The following is a 19,772-nucleotide window of genomic DNA, read 5'->3' as shown; positions in this document are numbered from 1 at the left end:
TCACGTCCGCATGGGCAATTGACCTCCCCTCAGACATGCCAATCTACTCTGGCCCCGCCTAACCAACACCGCCGCCATGTCATCGCACCACGCCATACCGGAGCCGATTTACTGCTACCCGGGCCTTATCAACAAGGCAGCTCCGGGGGTACGTGAACCCACCATCCCGCGCCCACCCCCCGCACAACTCCCCCTTCACCACCACCGCTACGGCGCACGCCCAACACACAACTAACACATCCATCTCGACGCGCGTTCCCAGGCCCCCTACTACACGCCCCTCCAGTCACCCCCCGCCGGCACCGCCCTCACCCACGACGACAACAACAAGCCGCCCATCCCTCCGCTCTTCCAGCCCCTCCAAATCCGCGGCCTGACGCTCCCCAACCGCATCATGCTCTCGCCCATGTGCCAGTACAGCGCGTGGGACGGGCACATGACGGACTGGCACCTCGCGCACCTGGGCGGCATCGTGTCGCGCGGGCCGGGGCTCGCCTTTTGCGAGGCGACGGCCGTCGCGCCCGAGGGCCGCATCACGCCCGAGGACGCGGGCTTGTGGCAGGACAGCCAGATCGCGCCGGCGCGGCGGGTGGTCGAGTTTGCGCACTCGCAGGGGCAGAGGATCGGGGTGCAGCTGGGGCATGCGGGGCGCAAGGCGAGTTCGGTGGCGCCGTGGTTGAGTAGTGGGGATGTGGCGACGAAGGAGGTGAGTTTGTGTGTGTGAGTGGTTGGACGGACGGACGGATGGACGCTCCCCGGTTTTGCTAGGTGTGCTGTGAAGAGGGAGTGTGTGTGTTTTGGGGCTGATTGGGAGAGATCAACTGCAGGTGCATGGCTGGCCGGACAACGTCTACGCCGCCTCTGCCATCGCCTACAACGACCGCCACGCCTCGCCCAAGGCGATGACGAAAGACGACATCCAGCGGCTCAAGGACGCGTGGCTCGCGGCGGTCAAGCGCGGGCTCGCCGCGGGCTTCGACGCCGTCGAGATCCACGGCGCGCACGGCTACCTGCTGCACTCGTTCGCGTCGCCCGTCAGCAACGAGCGGACGGACGAGTACGGCGGGTCGTTTGAGAACCGCGTGCGGCTGACGCTCGAGATCGTCGACCTCGTCCGCGGCGCCATCCCGGACGACATGCCGCTCTTCCTGCGCGTCAGCGCGACCGACTGGCTCGAGGAGGTCGAGGGCTTCGGCCCCGAGCGCAGCTGGACCGTCGACGACACGGCGCGCCTGGCTGAGATGGTGGCTGATCGTGGCGTCGACCTGCTTGACGTCTCGACCGGCGGGATCCATCCGAAGCAGAAGATCATCGGCGGCCCCGCGTACCAGAGCCCCGCTGCGAAGAAGATCAAGGCGAAGGTTGGCGATAAGCTGCTTGTCGGCAGCGTTGGCGCCATCCCCGATGCTGAAACGGCTAACGGTCTCGTCGATGAGGGTGGTCTTGACTTGGCGATTGTGGGACGCGGGTTTTTGAAGGATCCGTTCCTGGTCTGGACGTGGGCGCAGGACTTGGGTGTCGAGATCAATACTCCGAACCAGATCCGTTGGGGCTTTCACGGAAGAGGGAGGCGCACGAAGCCCGATCCGAAGAAGTGATTGTCTAGAAGGTCGAAGAGTGGGACTCGAATGAGCGAGATGGACTGATTGCCTGTTTCTCCAGGTTGGGAACAGGAACAGTCACTCCACCATTATGGCACTAGAGTAGTAAAGTTAGGGAACAAACGATTAGGTTCCTACACATCTTGGATGTACTATCGATGTTGGTGATGATTCAATTATCTCCTGTGGGGAGAACGCGACAGCCAAAAAGCAGTGAGCACCGTTACCCACTGAGTAGTGCAAGATAATCGTAATTGGTCGATCTCGACGTCGGTTCCGACCTCGACAAGCGCGGCTGCAGCTGCTTACCTCCACAGGGCTGACATCAGCTACATGCCGATCAACTACATTTTAGGACACTGGTTGATTACCGGTTGAAAGAGATAAGGAAGGGTATATACACAAACGAACATCTTCCTCACCACCACCTTCCCCACTCACTTCTTCTGCTCCTCGACCGCCCACTCCGTCCTCCCCAACCTCACGATATCCTTCTGCCCCACCTCCCACACGCCCTTCTCCCCGGCCCCCTCCACACACTTCACGCCGGCCGCCACCGCCGCCCTCGCAATCACCTCCGCGTCCTGCGCCCAGAAGTCCTTGAACCCGTTGCCCAAACACCCCGCGAAGCCCGCCACCTTCCGCAGCGCGAACTCGGCCGGCCGCGCATCCGCCCTCTCGCCGACGATCAGCCCCGGCCGCAAGATGACCGTGTGCTCGAACTCGAGCGCGCGCACCGCCTCCTCCAGCTCGCCCTTCATCTTCGGATACGCGAACGCGGACCCGCTGCTCGCGCCGGCCGTCGAGATCAGCACGAAGGTCTTGATGCCGGCGGCTTTGGCGGCCGTGGCGAGCGCGAGGTTCAGGTCGTAGTCGATGAGGCGCTGGGCGCTGGCGCTGCCGGATTGCGCGAGGGTCGTGCCGAGCGCGCTGAGGTAGAGGGTCGGCGTGGGTGTAGCCGTCGGGATGAGCGTGGGCCAGAGGGCGGCGGAGTCTTGGTCGGGGGAGGGGGAGGCGGGGAGGGTGGAGAGTTTGGGGGAGTCGTGCGGGAGGGCGCGGCGGGTGAAGGCGGACGTGTGGGCAATGGAGGGGTGGGAGAGGAGGGTGGTGAGGATGTTGGAGCCCTGCGTGTGGTCGGTTGGGTCAGTGGTTGATGGCAGGGAGGGTCTGCGGAGGACGTACTACGAGGCCGGTGCTGCCGGCGAGTAGGGCGTTGATGTTGGCCATGGTGGTGGTGGTGGTGGTGGTGATGGTGGTGATGGTGGTACTGAGAGGTGATTGATGTTCGGTACGGCGGTGATTGATTGAGTGACTGCCCGGTGTCTGGAGGCTTTGTTTCGATTTCTCCGGGGGCTGGTCAAAGATAAAGAGATAGGTACGTGCTAGGTCGCCGAGGTCCAGGCATCCACCGGTGACGAAAGACCTCAGCGGATCGCGGGAGAATTGTGGCGGAACGTCATTGCCGCTTTGGATAACAGCTTAATGGCGCAATGCTCCGCCCTGGCCCGGCTTTAGCGCGGACTTTGGGTGCATACAACGCATCGCGCTGCCCCTCGATACACAGTAATTCATTCTCCTCGCGATTGCTGTACTGACTGTCCGCTCCCCCCGGGTTCCTGCGTGATGCCCAGGCCCGAGCCGTCTCTCTGCAGCGGCCTGGCCGAGCTAGTCCCTGCAGGCCGGAGCTTAGGCCATAAGCCTGAACGCTGGCGGCCGCGTCAACGAGCACAACCACACGGCGATGAATACGACTTCCTAAACCACCGCGGCGATGGACTGCCTCGCCTCGTCACCACAACAACATGTTACCTCGTCGCTACACGCGCCTCTCACGCCTCCCACGCACCCTGCTATTCGACCTGCTCCCGGTCCTCCTGCTCTTCTACTCCCTGGTTGAAGTGCTCTCCGTGCGCCGCGCCCTCCAGGCCGTCGACCAAACCGCCGAGCACGAGGCCGAAACCTACGAGAAAGGGGAGAAAATATTCATATCGACCATCCACCTCCATGACGAGCAGCTGCTCCGCTCACACTGGAACGACGCGCTGCTCTCGCTGGTCGAGGCGCTCGGCCCGTCCAACGTCTACGTGAGCATATACGAGAGCAACAGTCGCGACGACACCAAAGGCGCCCTGCGCGATCTCGACGCCGAGCTGGAACATGCCGGCGTCCGCACCACCGTCATACTCGACCCGTCGACCCGCGAGCAGGAACTCGAGGGCGACAAAACCGGCGAAGGCTGGATCACAACGCCGGCGGGCGAGAAGGAGAAGCGGCGCATCCCTTACTTGGCCCGGCTGCGCAACCGCACGCTGAAGCCGCTCGAGGAGCTCGAGAGCAAAGGCGAACGCTTCGACCGCGTGCTCTTCCTCAATGACGTCGTCTTCACCGTACGTCGACGCCCAATAAAAAAAAGCAAAAGACGCTGCCCCCCTCGTCTCGCTTTGGACCCTTGAACTAACCTCCGCGCTTCCCCGCAGGCCCGCGACATCCTCGCCCTCCTCCGCACCAACGCCGGCCACTACGCCGCCGCCTGCGCCCTCGACTTCCGGCACGCCCCCGCCTTCTACGACACCTTCGCGACGCGCGACCTCGACGGGCACGCCCCGCTCTCGACCTCCTTCCCCTACTTCCGCGCCGCCTCGTCGCGCCACGCGCTCACGCACCGCGGCCACGACCACACGACGCACGCCAGCGAGACGACCGCCGCCGGCGGCGTCCTCGCCGACGGCGCCGTCCCCGTCGCCAGCTGCTGGAACGGCGCCATGGCCATGGACGCCGCGCCCTTCTACACGAAGCTGCGGCGCCTCGCCTTCCGCGCGCTGCCCGACGGCCTCGCCGCCGCCCACCTCGAGGCCAGCGAGTGCTGCCTCGTGCACGCCGACAACCCCTACTCGGACGGCCGCGGCGTCTTCGTCAATCCCGGCGTGCGCGTGGGGTACAGCGCGGCGGCGTACGCGGCGGTCAACCCCGGCGACGGCAGGCTGTGGCTGTCGGCGTGGGACATCTTCTACGGCATGTGGGAGAATCGCGCGCTGCGGCTGATGGCGTGGGGCCTGGATAGGCAGGAGGTGGTGGTGGAGACGCGGGTCGGGCTGTGGGAGAAGGATTTTAGGAGGAGGGAGCCTGGCGCGTTTTGTGCGGTCGATGAGATGCAGGTTCTTAGGAACGATGGCTGGGCGCATGTCTGAGGGAGGTGGTTCCGTTTTCGGATGCGTGCTGGGGTTTTTTGTTCATGTGGTACATATAACGAGACACTGGACGAAGGGTTTGGATTGCTGGTAGCCGGGGTTTCTTCTTTCTTTTTTCTCTATCATGGTTACCTGCATAGTTTGATGGTCACCTAGAGTACAGAGCACATGGAGCAGCTAGTTCGGCTCCTTACGACGCGGAGAGTCAGTAGGCAATAGCACATCACTATGACGACCACATTGGAGGCATTGTAATGTTCTCACGGATGTGTTCTTTTGTGCGAAGATCGCAGTCATGACTTTTTGGAAAGTATGTTTCGAAGAGCAGCTGGCTTGTTGAATGTTTGCAAAGACCCGGTGGCCTTGCCAGTGGCATAGACGTAACGAGGCACCAAGGCCTTGTCAGTGGGACGGAAAGCCGAGGCGAGGGCACGAAGACGGCTGAAATCTGTATGTTTACTGATATGCACAGTGAACGTCACAAGGCGCCCGGCCAAGAACTTGTACGCACCCCCTTCATGATACGTTACCAGAGCGAATGGACTAGCCTATTGCGTCACATGTCACACTTGGGATCTTGGCTACAGCCTCGGTTCATGATCAGTCCATCTTGACTCGTTTTCGTGATCGGTACGTTTGCTGTCAAGGACGCGTTGGAAGCGGCGCTCCCCAATATGATAGTCATAGAAAGGCTGCTACGGGATAGGTTCAAAGTACTGGCGGCCCCTTTTAACGCTCCAACATTAAATGCCTCTCAGTAGGCTGGACTGTCCGTGTAAGATCGTCCTGAGTAGTCGTGGGGACATAGCAGCTGTTCACAAGGCCTTGCTCGAAACAGCAAGAACCGGGCGTCAACCAAGAGCGTACGGGACGGAAGCGATGAAGCGAACGCAATAAATGGGTATAACATTTGCCTCGGTAAGTCGTTAGAGGTGTGTTCGAGGAATTAAATCCCTCCCCCAGAATTAGCAGTAGCAGTCAAACTTCCCTTTCCCCCGCCCGCCGGAGTTAGTGAGCGTCCCTAATGACCGTTCGCCTCCGCAGATAGCCGGCAATCATATAAAAGCAACCCCAGGACCCCCTCGCAAAGAACAACAACAGCAAACACAAACAATCCAGCCCTGCTCTCCATTCCATTGGCAGATTCCCCAATTTTCGATCCCTTCTCGCCGCGCCGTCTCTCGTTCTCTTCTCTTCTCTCTCCGTTTCTCCCCTTGCATTTACCGAGGCAGCCCCGGCTGCCCCGGCTGCTGAACACCACCGCCCGACGCTGACGAGGCGCCGGTGCTGTATGCGCCCGACCATTTGCCCGCCATGGCCGTCTTCTTCGCCTTGTCGATGTTGTATGCGCGGTAGAACCAGAAGCCGGCGCCGGCCAGCGCGACGACGATGACGGCAATGACGACGCCGGCGATGATTGTTGCGCCCATGATTCTTTTGAAAAATGGACAGAGATTATCTCTCTTGTTGTTCGCTATGATTTTTGCTGCGTCAATAAGGGGCTGAAAGGTTTGAGAGGACCGTGCTTCCAAAAGGCACGATTGTGTTCTCCCACCTTTTTGAATCCTCGCGCGGAGTGATGGAAAAACAGAAGATCAACGGACGGGAGGGATGGACTCGGTCACAATGGTCGTTCGAGGTCCGGTCAAGAGCGTGGGTATCTTGGGGGAGTGAGTTTTGTGGAGAAGCCGGAAATGGTTGCAAGTCCCTGTTTTGTTCTTCACTGCCAACGGCGGAGGGCAACTCACATTGGGCGGCGGCGGCCCCTCGTTTTTGTCCTCTACACTTGATTGCGGCCTGCGCTTGACTCTTGCTTGCCGCGTCGGCCTCCCGCGCCCGCCCACTCGGTCGCTCCACGAGCACAGCACGCCTTACATGGGGCGCTGGGTAAACAACGGAAGGAGGCGCAGGGAGGCCGGGGGCCACATCCGGTCGGCAATCGTGCTCAACGGGTTTCCCACGGCGAGTCAGGGTGTTTTCCGCAGAACGGGCAAATGAACGTTGGGCGTTCTGGCGTGCCGTGCTGCAACCTTATCCAAAAGGGTCCAGGACGTGTTGAACCATCGGACGCGCAGCCTCCGAAATGAGCTGGGTATTCCGCGAAAGGCCCCACGCCCTGTGCGTCGGGGAAAGGATGGAATTTCGGGAGACGGATCTTCCCATTCGACGATGAGTGCACGCTGACCCGGGATGTGCCACGAGGCAGACGCGTGCCAACGGGTGCTCCACTACCACTTTCGTGGGGATCGTCAGGGCCGTGCGGGCTTTAGGGACGTTGCGTTGCCAGGCCAGAGAGCAGCCCTGCCCAGCTCCTCTCTGTCTCATATCGGCTTCGGCACCGGGTCGGAGAGGTATAGGTCAAGGGGGCTATATCCAGCGCTGTGGCTGCATTGTGGGAAGTATGAAGAGCTGACCGGTGCAGAGGGCTAGGGGCCTGAGTCTCCGCCATACGAGGAGCAAGGGGCTGCTGACTCTAGGATTTGAGATGCTGTAGGGGATGACTCGCGTGGAGCTGGAAATGACGAGCGGGCCGGGAAAAGAATCAGGCGGAGGCGAAAGCATCATGGCAAGAGTGAGTGAGATTGCTGCAAAGGCGGAAAAAGAGGTGCCGATCTGGACAAGTGAGGAAAGATTTGCCGGTGCTGATCGAGGACCCTGAGGGCGTCAGTGAGACAGGTTGAGGGGGGGAAACAAGGCAGCGACCGTCTTGCTCATCTCGCAGACGCTGGGTTGTGGTCGTGGAAAGAGGTCGCTGTGCCACTACTAGTACTTAGTTACCTAGCGGCGGCAGCGGCCCGGCGCCTTGCTGGCGCGACGCTGACACCCATCTTCTCTCGCATCGACATCGACCCCACCCTGCTGCTGAGGTCCGATCCTCCCCGCATCGTGCTGCTGATCTGAGAACCAAACACTCGAGCAGGCGACACGCGTTGCGCCGTTTCTTGGACGCCGCACTCATCCGCTTCGGTCCGCAGTCGGCCAGGCCGTCGCAGCGATTCGCAAGCCGGCGATCAAGATGCTCAGCGGCTTGTCGCAACAGCCACGCCTGCATCCTTCAATGACTTGCAAATAAAAGGGAAACAATACAAGCAGACTTCACCCCAGCCACACAAGCACTCATGCGTCCCCCTCCTCCAAACCTCAACGGGCCACTCCATCCCCCACAAACCCAACGAAAGGCCTTCACTCCACCTCACCGTTCCTCCCCCTCCAACCCATCCTCATCCGCAAACACCGCCACCCTCTCCCTGCCCTCCCCATCAACCCATGCCCTAAACATCCCACCGCAATTCAAATCATACCCAACCCAACTCCTCACCTGCCGCCTTCCCTCGCCCTCGCCCTCCTCCTCCCCATCCCCCTCGGCCACCACAACCTCAATCCCGATAATCCCCCCCTCCCCCTCCCCCGTGACCCCCCACCTCTCCCCCGCACTGCGCTGCAACTCCCCACCAGGCCCAGCCACACGCGCCATGCCGTCTCGCAGAAACTTTTTGGTATGAGGGGAAGAAGAAGAAGAAGACGAGAAGCGCGGTATGGCGGCGGCGGTGCGCGCGGCGCATACTTGGAGGAAGGAGTCGCCGTTGCCGGTGCCAGACATGCCGACGGCGTGGCGGAGGCGGTGGCGGCGAGGAGGGGGGTGGGGTTTCTCGTCGGCGGGGGAAGGGCTGGCTGCAGGGGACAGGGAGGGAAGGCAGTCGGAGAGGAGGCTGGCGATGTCGCCGCGGGAAAGCTTGTCCATGGGGGAGCGCGCAGCGGCGGAGGCGGCGGCGGGGTGGTAGGACATCGTAGGAATGGTGCTGGAGTAGACTGGGGGAGCGGCAGAGGAGGACCCGTCGCCCTCGCCGACGTCGTCGTCGTCGTCGTCCTCGATCCACTCCTCGGCCCAGTACCCCGCGCCAAACGTGGGCGTGTCGCCGATGCGGCCGGGCAGCTTGTTCGTCAGGCCGCCGGTCGACGTGGCCGCGCAGATGGTGCCGAAGCGGTCGAGCACGACGGCGCCGACGGTGCCCTGCGGGAGGTACTCCTTGCCATCCCAAGAGGGATCACCATCCCCCATCAACACCCGCGGCGCCTCCACATCTTCACTGCTCGCGACCGCCGCCCCCTCCTCCCGCTCCAGCCCCCTAACATGCTCGTCCCACCTCCGCTGCGTGAAAAAGTACCCCGGCTCCACCATCTCCAACCCCCACCCCCGCGCCAACTCCTCCACATAACTCCCCGACAACTGCACGTGCCCCTGCGCCCCGCCACCACCCACCTTCTCCTCCCCTACCGCCCCCTCAGCCGACCTCACCAAGATCTCCCTCGCCAACAAAACCGGATTCTTCACCCGCCGCACCAACATGCACCCAGCGCCCCTCTTCCTATACCCACCACGTCCAACCGACGACACCATGACGCTCGCCTCCAGCTCGTTCGTGCCGCCGCGCGTGAAGACGGCGCCGCGGCCGGCGTTGAACAGCGCGTCGTCCTCGAAGCGCGACACGGCGCGCGTGGCGACGTCGAGGGCGGTGGCGGGCGGGTCGGAGGCGGCGAGCTCGGCGCGCGCGAGGGAGAGGATGCGGCGGAGGGAGGCGCGGTACGCGGCGTGCGAGGGGTCGGGCAGGTTGGCGCGCGAGATGTTGCCGGCGCCGCCGTGGATGATGATGCGGGGGGTGATGGTGGGGGTGGTGGTGTTGGTGGGGGAGGACATTTTTGTGGAGGGGGGTTGGTGGAGGGTTGTTGCGAGGGGGGGATGGATGCAATGGAGATTAACTGTGGTGATGTGGTGGACGGTGGAGCTGGTAAAGTGGGGGATGTTGAGGAGCGAACAGGTGTCTGTATCCCAAGCTCTTGTAGATAGTACTCTAGGGGAAGTTAGATGAAAGGGTTGGTTGAAGGATGGAAGGGAGTGAGATGGGATTTTATGTGTAAAGCGTCACTGGATGGTCGAGGTTCGGGTAGTCGTAGCGGTAAGCCTATCTCCATCCGGGGTTGTGCGTGGAATACAGAGACGCGTCGCGGGGCAAGCACGGCACGGGAAAGCCCTCGTCTTTCGCGTCGCGCCTGCTCTGACTGCAACACCCAACCTCATCTCGTCCCCCATCGCTGTCTGTCACCGTCCAGGATCCTTTGTATGCGCTCACTCGCATAGCAGATACGCTCCCCTCAACCTGAAATTCAAGCAGGGTCAATGACGAACACTGCTCGTTGCAGACAGCTTTGTTTCTTTGGTTACGCGCACGGCATCCACCCCGCCACGAAGAAAGGACTTCAGGCATCTTACGAGGACGAAAAGAAACGACGAACGAAGCGTCGGTTCATTATTCTTTGGCGAAAAAAAGGCCGCAGCTCGCCGTCGGCCAGAATTTCCAAGCGAGGGTGACTGCACGATTATGCGTTGACGCAATTTGTTCTGTCAATGCTGGCCGCACGTTCGCCCGTCTTAATCCCCTGCTTCCCCGGCTTTCGGGTAGACGAGGGGAACAAGGGCCAGCCAGCTCCAGGGATTTTCCCTTCGATTTTGACATTCTTTGGCTCCATGCCCTACAAGATTCGAAGCCCCAGCTCTTCGCATCCCACTTAGAATTGATTTTCACGTCACAGAAAAACTATGTTGAATTAGAGACATGTCTGGAAACTCAAAGGTTAGGTGCAGATCGCTTCCCCAGACCCACTTCTCTCAGGTCCTTCACCCGCTCCCCAGGCCGGGAATCATCATGGCCCCATGGTCGGTTGTGCCATCTCCATTCCTGCCTGAGGCCTCTCTCTTTGCCTTCCAGCGCATCGGCAATGTAGCTCCCGATGATTGGAAGAAACTTGAATCCGTGGCCCGAGTCTCCGGTAGCAAGCAAGAATTCGTTGCCTGGGTACTTTGGGTGGAAGTCGAAGAGAAAGTGGCGGTCGGCCGTGTCCTGCAAGCCTGTCAGCAGACACGCTCGAGTCATGGACAAAGCTACTTACCGTGCACCAGCAGATGGACGCCCCATGGATCTTCCTGCCGGAAAACTGAGGGATCACAGCATCTACCAACTTCTTGATGCCGTCCATAGCTTCCTCCGGAATGCCTTCGCCGGGATGCTCGCTCGCATAGTAGGGTACCGAATACTGCGTCGTCTTGTTGCCGTCCTGGTACTCGCCGACGCGATACTGGTATCCTTGGAACTCGTTGCAGATCTTGATCCAACGCGTCTCCGGGTCGGGCTCGAAGAAGAAACCGAGCTCTCGGTTGTCAACCACCGGGCAGTTCTTGAACTGGGCGAGCTCCTCGTCCGTCACTTCGACGTGGCCAAGCGTCCAGCACTTGGACCAGAGATGCGGCGCCAGTTCGGGAAGCACGGCTGGAGATGCGGCTCCGGTGCAGAGGATGTACTTGGATGCCGTGTGGACCTTGCCGGACGCAACTCTGACGCCCTTTACCTTTCCGTCTTCTTCCTCGATGCCGACCATCTGTCCGTCGGGGCCACCGATGAAGCGTACACCCATGCTCATGGCCTTTGGGGCGCGTCAATCAATGCGGTTCTCGGAAGCGGGGTAAGTCGCACAGCTCACCTCGCCGCCGACCTTCTCGAGTGCTTTTCTGGCATGGGCCCAGCCAGCCTGCGGATTCCAGAAGCCCTTCCACTCGTCGATGCCTTTGGCGGCGGCAAGCTGCGGCACGTGCTTGACGATGTCCTGCTTGGTCTCGACGAACTCGACACCTTCTGCCTGCCCTCGGTCGACCAGGTTCTGATAGGCTTGGCGGAGGCGTTTGGCCGCCTCGGGGTCTCCGCTTGTGGTGACCAGCCAGCCTTGGGGCAAGGCTCAGCAATGCTGCAATGCTATAGATGGTTCGGCTGAGAGCACTCACCCGTTTCATGGAAGATGTCAGCGAACAAGGGCTGCCTCCAGGCTTGGATGGCCTCAATGGCTGGCGGAAGGGTTAGCTCGAGACTGGCGGACGGCGAAGGGTCTGTGCTTGACGCACCCATGTCCGAGTACAGCGGCTCGTCATATTCGGTGCGGATGATCTTGTTCAGATCGTAGGCGGCGCTGTCGACCGAAGGGAAAGGGTTCTTGTCGATGCAGGTGATGTCGGTGTAGCCTCTCTTGGCGAGGTGGTAGGCGGTCGAGGCGCCAAAGGTGCCGCTGATTATATCAAACACAGGTCAGCGCTCGGGCACACCATGGCCGGGGAATTTCTGTGTCAGAGATTCACCTGCCGATGATAAGAATCGGGGCTTCCATTGTTCGTTGCGGCTGAAAGTGCAGTGGCCCGGCAATGCTGGACTGCCGGGCTTCTTATGTGGCGATGGCACGACATTTGGCCGCTCGCTTGGACCTTCTGCGCGTGGACCTGCTGCACCCCAACCCCACGCGACTCGCCGTCCCTCAACTCCAACCCCCGCAACTCCCTTTAGCCTGGAGATAACCAGATAGGACTACCTACCCGACCCGACCAGCCTCCTATCAGACCAGCCCAGCCCGCTTCTGCATATAAGAGAAGCCCCAATGCCGCCCCCCTGCCAACCCGACCCTCCCCACTCCCGCCATGACTTCTCACGAGCCAAAGGCCGCCATGGCCAAAGACATCGAGACCACCAACACCAGCCCGCCGTCCGATGACTATGTCTCCGACACCAAGGAGCCCGAGGTCGGCACCACCGCCGTCCTCTCCGCCTCCAACCCCAAGGCCATGACCGACGCCGAGTTCGCCACCGCCGGCGCCATAGAAAACATCGACAAGGAGTATACCATTGACTCGGACAACTCGCCCTGCGCCGAAGTGCGCGCAAACGTTCCCAACACCGACGACCACCATCTGCCCATCAACACCCTGCGCATGTGGGTCTTGGGCCTCGTCTTCACCATGGCGAGTCATGCCCTTGCTCCCGCCCTGCCGCAAGCGATGCGCTAACCCCGGCATACAGGTTGGCTCTGGCATCAACCAGTTCTTCTCCATGCGCTACCCGAGTGTGACAATCACTTCCCTGGTCGCCCAGTTGGTCTCATACCCGCTGGGCTGCGCCGTGGCTAAAGCTCTGCCCGTCAAGACGGTGCGCGTCTTCGGCTACCCGCTCGTCATCAACCCGGATCACCACTTCAACATCAAGGAGCATGCCGTCATCACCATCATGTCCAACCTGAGCTTCGGAACTTCCTGGGTATGTCCGCCTTTTGGCTCGCTGGACTACGAACTGACGGCCGCTTTTCTCAGGCGACGGACATCATCCAAGCCCAGAAAGCCTTCTACCACACCGATGCCGCCGTTGGCTACCAGTTCCTGCTGGGCTTGTCTATGCAGCTGTTTGGTCTCGGTTTGGCTGGCCTCTGCTACCGCTTCATCGTCGAGCCGCCGCAGATGATCTGGCCGTCCACCCTTGCCAACGCCGCACTCTTCGAGACGCTGCACAGCCGCGCGAATCCCATCGCCGACGGCTGGTCCATCTCTCGATACCGCTTCTTCCTGTATGTCTTTGTCGGAGGATGGTGCTGGTACTGGTTCCCTGGCTTCATTTTTACCGGCCTGAGTACCTTCGCCTTCATCTGTTGGGCTGCTCCGAACAACAAAGTCCTGAACAACCTGTTCGGAATGTCCACCGGCCTCGGCTATCTGCCCACCACCTTCGACTGGAGCCAAGTCGCCTACAACGGCTCTCCCTTGGTCGTTCCCTTCTGGGCTCAGGCGAACGTCTTCAGCGGTTGGCTTTTCCACTTCGCCCTTGTGGCGCCCATTCTGTACTACACGAACACCTGGTGGACCAGCTATCTGCCCTTGTCTGGATCTGACTCGTACGACAACACCGGCCAGGTCTACAATGTGACCAAGATTGTGGATGCGCGGGGCAACTTTCTGCAGGAGCAGTACGAGGCCTACTCGCCCATTTTCATGCCTGCGACCTTCGCCTTGAGCTACGGTCTCTCCTTTGCCGTCATGGCTTGCCTGCCCGTCCACATCTTCTTGTACTACTGGCGCGACATGTGGAATGCAGTCAGGGGCGACAGAAAGAAAGACGTCCATGCACGCTTGCTCATGAGGTACAAGGATGTGCCATGGTGGTGGTTTGGAATCATCACTGTAAGCCCCGGAAACTGTTCCCGGTACTGTACCATGGACTGACCCATTTCAGGTTATAGTTCTGGCCATCAGCATCATTTGCATGGAAGTCTACCACACAGAAATGCCCGTCTGGGGCGTCCTCGTTGCTTTCGGCATGGCCATGGTCTACATCATCCCCGTCGGCACCGTCTACGCCGTGGCGAATCTCAACGCCAACGTCTTGACTGTGCTTGGCGAGATCATCTCAGGCTACTTGCTTCCTGGGAAACCCATCGTCATGCTTATCTTCAAGGTGAGTCTGTCAATCCAACCTGACCTTCCCGGCCTAACGTGTTGACGCTCCGTGACCATCAGTTCTACGCCTACACCGCTCTCAGCCAAGCCATGAACTACTGTTCCGACATGAAGCTCGGCCTCTACATGAAAATCCCCAAGCGAACGCTCTTCGCCGCCCAACTCACAGCCTGCATCATGGGCTCTCTCACCCAAAGTCCGTCGTTCCCCTCCCCTCCCCTCCCCTCCCCACAAAAGCACAAGCAAAAAACTAACATCCCCCCCTCCAACAAAACAAAAGACGCCGTCCTCCTCTGGATGCTCGGCAACATCGAAGACATCTGCTCCTCGGACCAACCCAACGGCTACACCTGCCCCCAAGGCCGCGTCAACTTCACCTCGTCCATAATCTGGGGCGCCATCGGCCCCGCCCGCCTCTACAGCATCGGCAAGATCTACTCGGGGCTCCTGCACTACTTCTGGATCGGCGCCCTCCTCCCCGTCGTCACCTACCTCCTCAAGAAAAAATTCCCCACCCGCCGCTGGCTCGCCGCCATCCACTGGCCGCTCTTCTTCGCCGGCACCGGGAATTTGCCGCCCGCGACGGGGATCAACTACACGACGGCTTTTGCGGTGAGCTTCGTGTTTAATAAGTGGATCAGGGGAAAGTGGCCGCATTGGTGGGCCAAGTATAATTATGTGCTGTCGGCCGCGTTGGACAGCGGCGTGGCGGTCAGTGCGATTGTGATTTTTTTTACGGTGATTTTCCCTGGTGGCGTGTTTGATTGGTGGGGCAATACGGTTAGTGGGACGACGGTGGATGGGATGGGCACGCCGTGGAGGGATGTGCCGGAGAGTGGGACGTTTGGGCCGGAGAAGTGGTAGTGGTTGGGAGGGATGTCTGTGTGGGGGGGTGTTGTGATGGGAGGCTGGGGAGGGCCCGGCCGGGAGGAGTGAGGGGCTTGAATATGAGGCGTTTGAATATCACTTTTTGTTTGTTTGGTTTTCGTGTGGGGCTGTGATGCTCATACAGTGATGATGTACGGGTTTGTTTATGCTTGAGGATGCAGCACTCTCTTTGCTTACGCGTGATGATGGGTGAGATGTCTGGAGGTGGCAGAACCTTCAGGATGCACAACAAAAAGCACAGATCGGCTTACAAAAGGGTCACTTAGTCACCGTTGGGCAAGGCATGCGTCAGCTGCAGCTGGCCTTGGGCTGAGTGTCAAAGTCCTGATGGGCCAGCAAAGTATCTTGACATCTGCCGCATGCGCATCTACCCGCTCACAGCAGAGGAAGAGTCACGCGAGTGTAGCCCCGACGACGTCATTTGACACTTGCCATGTATGTATCCGCGCGGTTGCCTTCTAGCAACGATGATGCATATAAAGGTCCTCATGTACAGACCACTCAGCCAATCGTCACTTGCTCTTTGAGAAATGGGGCTGACTTTCGGAAACGGTAAATTTCACGACCGATTTTTCGACACTTCTGGAGGGCTCTTCCGAACCTCCCAATACTTCCTTCGTTACTTCCCGTTCCTCGGTGGCTTGCTTATGATTTGCTTCCAACACCCGTCGCGTCCCGCGCAATTGTCACTGATCTCTCGCAACATAAGTTCGCGGTTGACGCCAGCATCCTTACACAGTGGAGGCGTTCAGCATTCCGAGTCCATGATAAAGCTATCCATTTTTTTCTTCTTTCAGAAAAGTTGAGAGGCGCTCCCGGACCATGGGAGATGCGGATGCGGAGCGCTGATACTCTGGTCATACATCACGAAAGGAGACAGCCGCAGTGCATCTTTCCAGTGGGAGATGGCCATTCTAACCCAAGTTTTTGGTAATGTTTGTTCGTGAGGTCCAATTTGCATCGTCCACGTTTGGAAACAAGTGGCACTGAGGCTGAGAAAGCCGAAACACTTGGTTTTGTATCCGCCTGCTGGTTACCGGCGAGGTCAATGGCTGCATGATCCGGGTCTTCGGAAACCTTTCGCTCCGCAAAGCGGATGTCCTGCTGCGGGACAACGTACATGTGAGGTGGCCTGCAAGCTTGGGCATGTGAGCGCAAATGCGGCAGCGGCGATGTGGCTAGGGCTATTTAAAATGGCACGGTGTTCTCACGGGAGCACAGCGAAAGGGTCCAATGTTCTACCAGGGATGGACTCGACGTCTGCAGTAACACAAGTTAATCCAACCGGAAACTTTGGGCGAATTCCTCTCGGAAGGGGCACAAGAAACGTGAATCCAGCACGTCACTACCTGCGGATACGGTGACAATCAAGGAAGATGACCAGCATCATCACGATTCAATGGTACAGTCCGATTACCTATTAATGCTCTCCATACAAAAAGTCAGAATACAGTTTGGTAATCGAAGAATCGAGACTCCTACCCCAAGTATACATATCAACAATAAAACTGTTATCATATGCAGGTTGATTTGGTGAGCTAAAGCGAAAAAACGGTTTCGGGCGAGAAGTAATTTATGCTCATGCCGGGCTAACATAGCTTGTCGTATGATCAAGATAGCAAGTGGGAGGCGCAAAGGCTTATCCAGCCAAAATTCCATTTACAAGCTGTCAGTGTGGTCAATCGTCCGTCCTAAGCCAATCGCGTGCGCTCAAATGGACGGACGATTGACCATACTACAAAGTGGTTACTTTTGTTGCTTCCCTGTTCTCCCGCAATGTCGGAACCTTGCTATTTCCAGGTACCACATGCCCACTTATATGCACATCAATATCAGAACTGCTTGATGACAATCATCAACATATATCATCAATACAGGACGCCTACAGTTTCCAACTCTCTACCATGAACACCTTTGCCACAGCCAACGGCGCCAGCACAAACGCCCTCTTCTCTAAGGTCCTTGGGAAATTCAACTTCTTTCTCCTCCTCCTCTACAGCCTAGGCGCACCTCCACGGTCTCGATGCGGTCTTTCCCGGCAGAAGCAGAAGCACAACGCTCCACCTGATGGCCACAGTCAAGCTGCTGCACGCGACTGTCTGAGCTTTCACTACAACGAGCGATGGAGGCTAGTGACGTCTCAGCGTTTGCTGGAGTTTCCGAGACGTGTTGTTCAAAAGTTTGGCGTGGTGTACCGAGGAAGGAGCAGCCATTATTCAGAGACGCGATTAGTACCTTGGTCACAGAAAGGGTTTACGAGCACCAGATAGACTGCCTTTCGATGATGTGAAATTTCTTTTTTTTTTTTAAATCTTGTCGCAGCGACGAGCTGCGTGTCCTTGAAGTTTGAGAATCAACTTCGTGCTCAGAACACAGTTGCTATTGATTGTGTCTTCTGTCGGCAGCAGCTGTGAATCCGCGCATCCAATCCGATTCGGGAAGTCTTTGTGGTGAAGCTTGGCAAGCCTCCAGTTCCCATGCAAGAAGCGAATGTGCGTCCAAGATCGAACCTGATCGGCAGGGCTCTTGAAAACGGACGGCGATGTGTATTGCTGCTCTTACACGGCCCGAGAATGCTGCTATGACGTGACTGGATCTGTGGATCCGTTGATATCTCTCGTCTCTTACTCCAGTTCAAACTCCTTCCTTGTTCGGCACCATACTAGCCCCTGTCTACCAATCCCAATAATGTTCAAGAAATTGAAGCCTATTCTCCATGCATTTCGTTCGCAGATCAGATCGTGAATTTAGCCCTTCCAGCTAACCATCTGTAGTGGCCGTTACCGCTAAATTCTTGTCGAAGCAACCTCCCGTGCGACGACGGAGCTTCGGTATCGGCGTTCGGCGATGGCCGTCGACGAGCATGACGGCCCGGCGCAGTTCCTTGACTTTATCTCTTCGGTAAATCGCCACACAAGCTCGGAGTCGTATTGCTAACGTCCGCCCACACGTACTGATGAAAACAACAGAGGTGTGAGAGACGCGCAACGAGCTGACCGAAGGCCTGCAGATCTGCATGCAATACCCGCTTGAAACAGAATTCCGGCTGGGCATGTCCGCTCTCGTGGTTGAGGAGGAAAGGGAAGCCGAGTCGAAGTCGAAGCCGCTACGACGGCACCCAGCCGATCTCTTCGATCGGCCACCGCAGCAAGGCGCGGTAATACGGATCCAGCTGGCCGTAGATGAGCGAGATGAGGTGGGTGCCCCAGCCCTTGACCCACCACAGCGAGTCGAGGCGGTGCAGCAGGGCGCTGTAGTAGCCGAAGATGAGCAGGGCGTGGGGGCGGAACTGGGTCAGCAGCCCGAGGTACTCGTCCGAGACGCGGTAGATCCAGATGAAGATGGCGCGGACCTCGCTGTCGGTGGCGCGCGAGTTGGAGCGCGAGAAGTACGCGAAGGCGCGCGACAGCTTGTCCGTGGCCTCGAGGTAGACGCGCAGCTCGTCCGGGACGCCGTTGCCGCCGTCGGCAATGTCGGCGGCGTCGGCGCCAAAGTCGCGCTGCAGGAAGCGGCGCAGCGTCTTGAGCTGCTCCTGCTCCTCGTCCTCGGGCGGCGGGCCCTCCTCCGCGGCCATCTCGGCGTCGAGGACGGGCACGTTGATGCGGTGCACCATGCCGGCGATGTTGTCCGACAGGATCCACTCGCGCGAGCTGTCGGCCACGGAGCTGACGCCGCGCAGGAGGAACAGCCAGTTGGTGATGCCGCCGGCGCCGTCGCCCACGACCAGCAGGTCGTTGGGCTGGCGCGGCGTCGCGAGGGACAGCACGGCCGTCAGCACGGCGAAGACGAACACGGCGGACCCGTTCTCTGCCGACAGGTTCTGCAGCATGGCCATGGGCTCGCGCAGGCTGAGGCGGTGCTGGGCCAGGGCGCGCTCCACGTAGAAGTCGCGGGCGTCGGGGTCCTGCTTGAACTGGGCCATGTGCAGGGCCGACACGGCCAGCAGCGCGCGCAGCACGAAGTCGTGCCGGAAGGCGATGCGCGGCACCTCGAGCCGCCACAGGTTGCGCAGTTCGGGGATGGACGACATGGTGTGCGACGTCGAGGTGATGAAGTTGTACATCAGCTCCAGGTCGACGACGTTGAGCGCCAGGCTGACTTCGTGGCCGTGATGCAGTGGCGTCGGACTGCCCATGAAGCGCGGGTCAATGGGCGGAATCCCGTCGTCGGCCATGCTGGCGTCTTGCGGCGATGTGGAGCCGCATGCTTGGACGTCGGCCGCGGACGACTGTGGGGTCATGGCCAGCGTCGAGTCCAGGTAGTCACATCTTATGCGATGCTTGACGCAGTTCCCACACTCGGGCTTTATCTCATCGCACTGCGGGGACGTGAGCGGCCAGACGTGATGCGATCAGGGCTGCCTGCAGCACTCACCTTGACCTTGCGCCGCTTGCAGTTGGTGCAGCCGGTCCTGGACTTGCGGTGACCCTTGCGGGGCCGAGGAGGCATGGCGGGTTGCGCGCGCTGGGAGAGGCCTGTCGAGCCGGCCGTGCAGCAGCCGGGCGTGTCTCTGTCTATCAAGGTGTCGCAGCAAGGGAAGTCGTGGCGGGTGCCTGGCTTCGGACAGCCAGAGGCTAAAATTAGGCGCTGTTCGAGGTAGCTAAAAGGCTCCTCGAGTTAAGCCTCACGACGCGTCAAAGGGACTCTGGAGCCGTCACCAATCACGGGCCGCTTAATGGCGCGGCAATTCCAGCTCCCGGCTGATCCGGCCATGGCCCTATCGCGACGCGCTCCGCCCTCGCCCCCTCGCCCGCCCTCATCCGCACTCTGCGCGTCTTG

At 59.7% G+C, this 19,772-nt stretch overlaps 8 protein-coding genes across 8 annotated transcripts; 3 read left to right on the top strand and 5 right to left on the bottom strand.

The window, feature by feature from the left end:
- Positions 1 to 76: 76 nt before the first annotated feature.
- On the top strand, positions 77 to 1,598 carry BKCO1_26000129 (nadh:flavin oxidoreductase nadh oxidase; the record flags this gene model as incomplete). The annotated part of the gene is made up of 3 exons (XM_020273386.1): positions 77 to 148; positions 263 to 706; positions 828 to 1,598. The coding sequence occupies 3 exons, from the start codon at positions 77 to 79 to the stop codon at positions 1,596 to 1,598; spliced, it is 1,287 nt and encodes a 428-aa protein (XP_020130234.1).
- A 440-nt stretch (positions 1,599 to 2,038) lies between these two features.
- On the bottom strand, positions 2,039 to 2,828 carry BKCO1_26000128 (nad dependent epimerase dehydratase family protein; the record flags this gene model as incomplete). The annotated part of the gene is made up of 2 exons (XM_020273385.1): positions 2,039 to 2,725; positions 2,784 to 2,828. The coding sequence occupies 2 exons, from the start codon at positions 2,826 to 2,828 to the stop codon at positions 2,039 to 2,041; spliced, it is 732 nt and encodes a 243-aa protein (XP_020130235.1).
- A 575-nt stretch (positions 2,829 to 3,403) lies between these two features.
- On the top strand, positions 3,404 to 4,789 carry BKCO1_26000127 (polysaccharide export protein; the record flags this gene model as incomplete). Its single annotated transcript, XM_020273384.1, has 2 exons — positions 3,404 to 3,988; positions 4,079 to 4,789. The coding sequence occupies 2 exons, from the start codon at positions 3,404 to 3,406 to the stop codon at positions 4,787 to 4,789; spliced, it is 1,296 nt and encodes a 431-aa protein (XP_020130230.1).
- A 1,220-nt stretch (positions 4,790 to 6,009) lies between these two features.
- On the bottom strand, positions 6,010 to 6,219 carry BKCO1_26000126 (uncharacterized protein; the record flags this gene model as incomplete). The annotated part of the gene is made up of 1 exon (XM_020273383.1): positions 6,010 to 6,219. The coding sequence occupies one exon, from the start codon at positions 6,217 to 6,219 to the stop codon at positions 6,010 to 6,012; it is 210 nt and encodes a 69-aa protein (XP_020130231.1).
- A 1,763-nt stretch (positions 6,220 to 7,982) lies between these two features.
- Positions 7,983 to 9,485, bottom strand: BKCO1_26000125 (n-terminal nucleophile aminohydrolase; the record flags this gene model as incomplete). The annotated part of the gene is made up of 1 exon (XM_020273382.1): positions 7,983 to 9,485. The coding sequence occupies one exon, from the start codon at positions 9,483 to 9,485 to the stop codon at positions 7,983 to 7,985; it is 1,503 nt and encodes a 500-aa protein (XP_020130232.1).
- Positions 9,486 to 10,413: 928 nt separating this feature from the next.
- Positions 10,414 to 11,998, bottom strand: BKCO1_26000124 (fad dependent oxidoreductase; the record flags this gene model as incomplete). Its single annotated transcript, XM_020273381.1, has 6 exons — positions 10,414 to 10,686; positions 10,736 to 11,266; positions 11,324 to 11,562; positions 11,622 to 11,681; positions 11,739 to 11,899; positions 11,970 to 11,998. The coding sequence occupies 6 exons, from the start codon at positions 11,996 to 11,998 to the stop codon at positions 10,414 to 10,416; spliced, it is 1,293 nt and encodes a 430-aa protein (XP_020130233.1).
- A 304-nt stretch (positions 11,999 to 12,302) lies between these two features.
- Positions 12,303 to 14,969, top strand: BKCO1_26000123 (opt family small oligopeptide transporter; the record flags this gene model as incomplete). Its single annotated transcript, XM_020273380.1, has 5 exons — positions 12,303 to 12,611; positions 12,682 to 12,915; positions 12,969 to 13,829; positions 13,882 to 14,103; positions 14,166 to 14,969. 5 exons carry the CDS (start codon positions 12,303 to 12,305, stop codon positions 14,967 to 14,969), a joined length of 2,430 nt encoding a protein of 809 aa, XP_020130226.1.
- A 3,130-nt stretch (positions 14,970 to 18,099) lies between these two features.
- BKCO1_26000122 (c6 transcription protein) lies at positions 18,100 to 19,442 on the bottom strand (the record flags this gene model as incomplete). The annotated part of the gene is made up of 2 exons (XM_020273379.1): positions 18,100 to 19,311; positions 19,368 to 19,442. 2 exons carry the CDS (start codon positions 19,440 to 19,442, stop codon positions 18,100 to 18,102), a joined length of 1,287 nt encoding a protein of 428 aa, XP_020130227.1.
- Positions 19,443 to 19,772: the final 330 nt, after the last annotated feature.

This window comes from Diplodia corticola, assembly GCF_001883845.1.
Source record: "Diplodia corticola strain CBS 112549 chromosome Unknown scaffold26, whole genome shotgun sequence".
Classification (NCBI taxonomy): domain Eukaryota; kingdom Fungi; phylum Ascomycota; class Dothideomycetes; order Botryosphaeriales; family Botryosphaeriaceae; genus Diplodia; species Diplodia corticola.
Note: the sequence above shows the minus strand (reverse complement) of the source record. Positions and strands in the feature narration are given on the sequence as shown.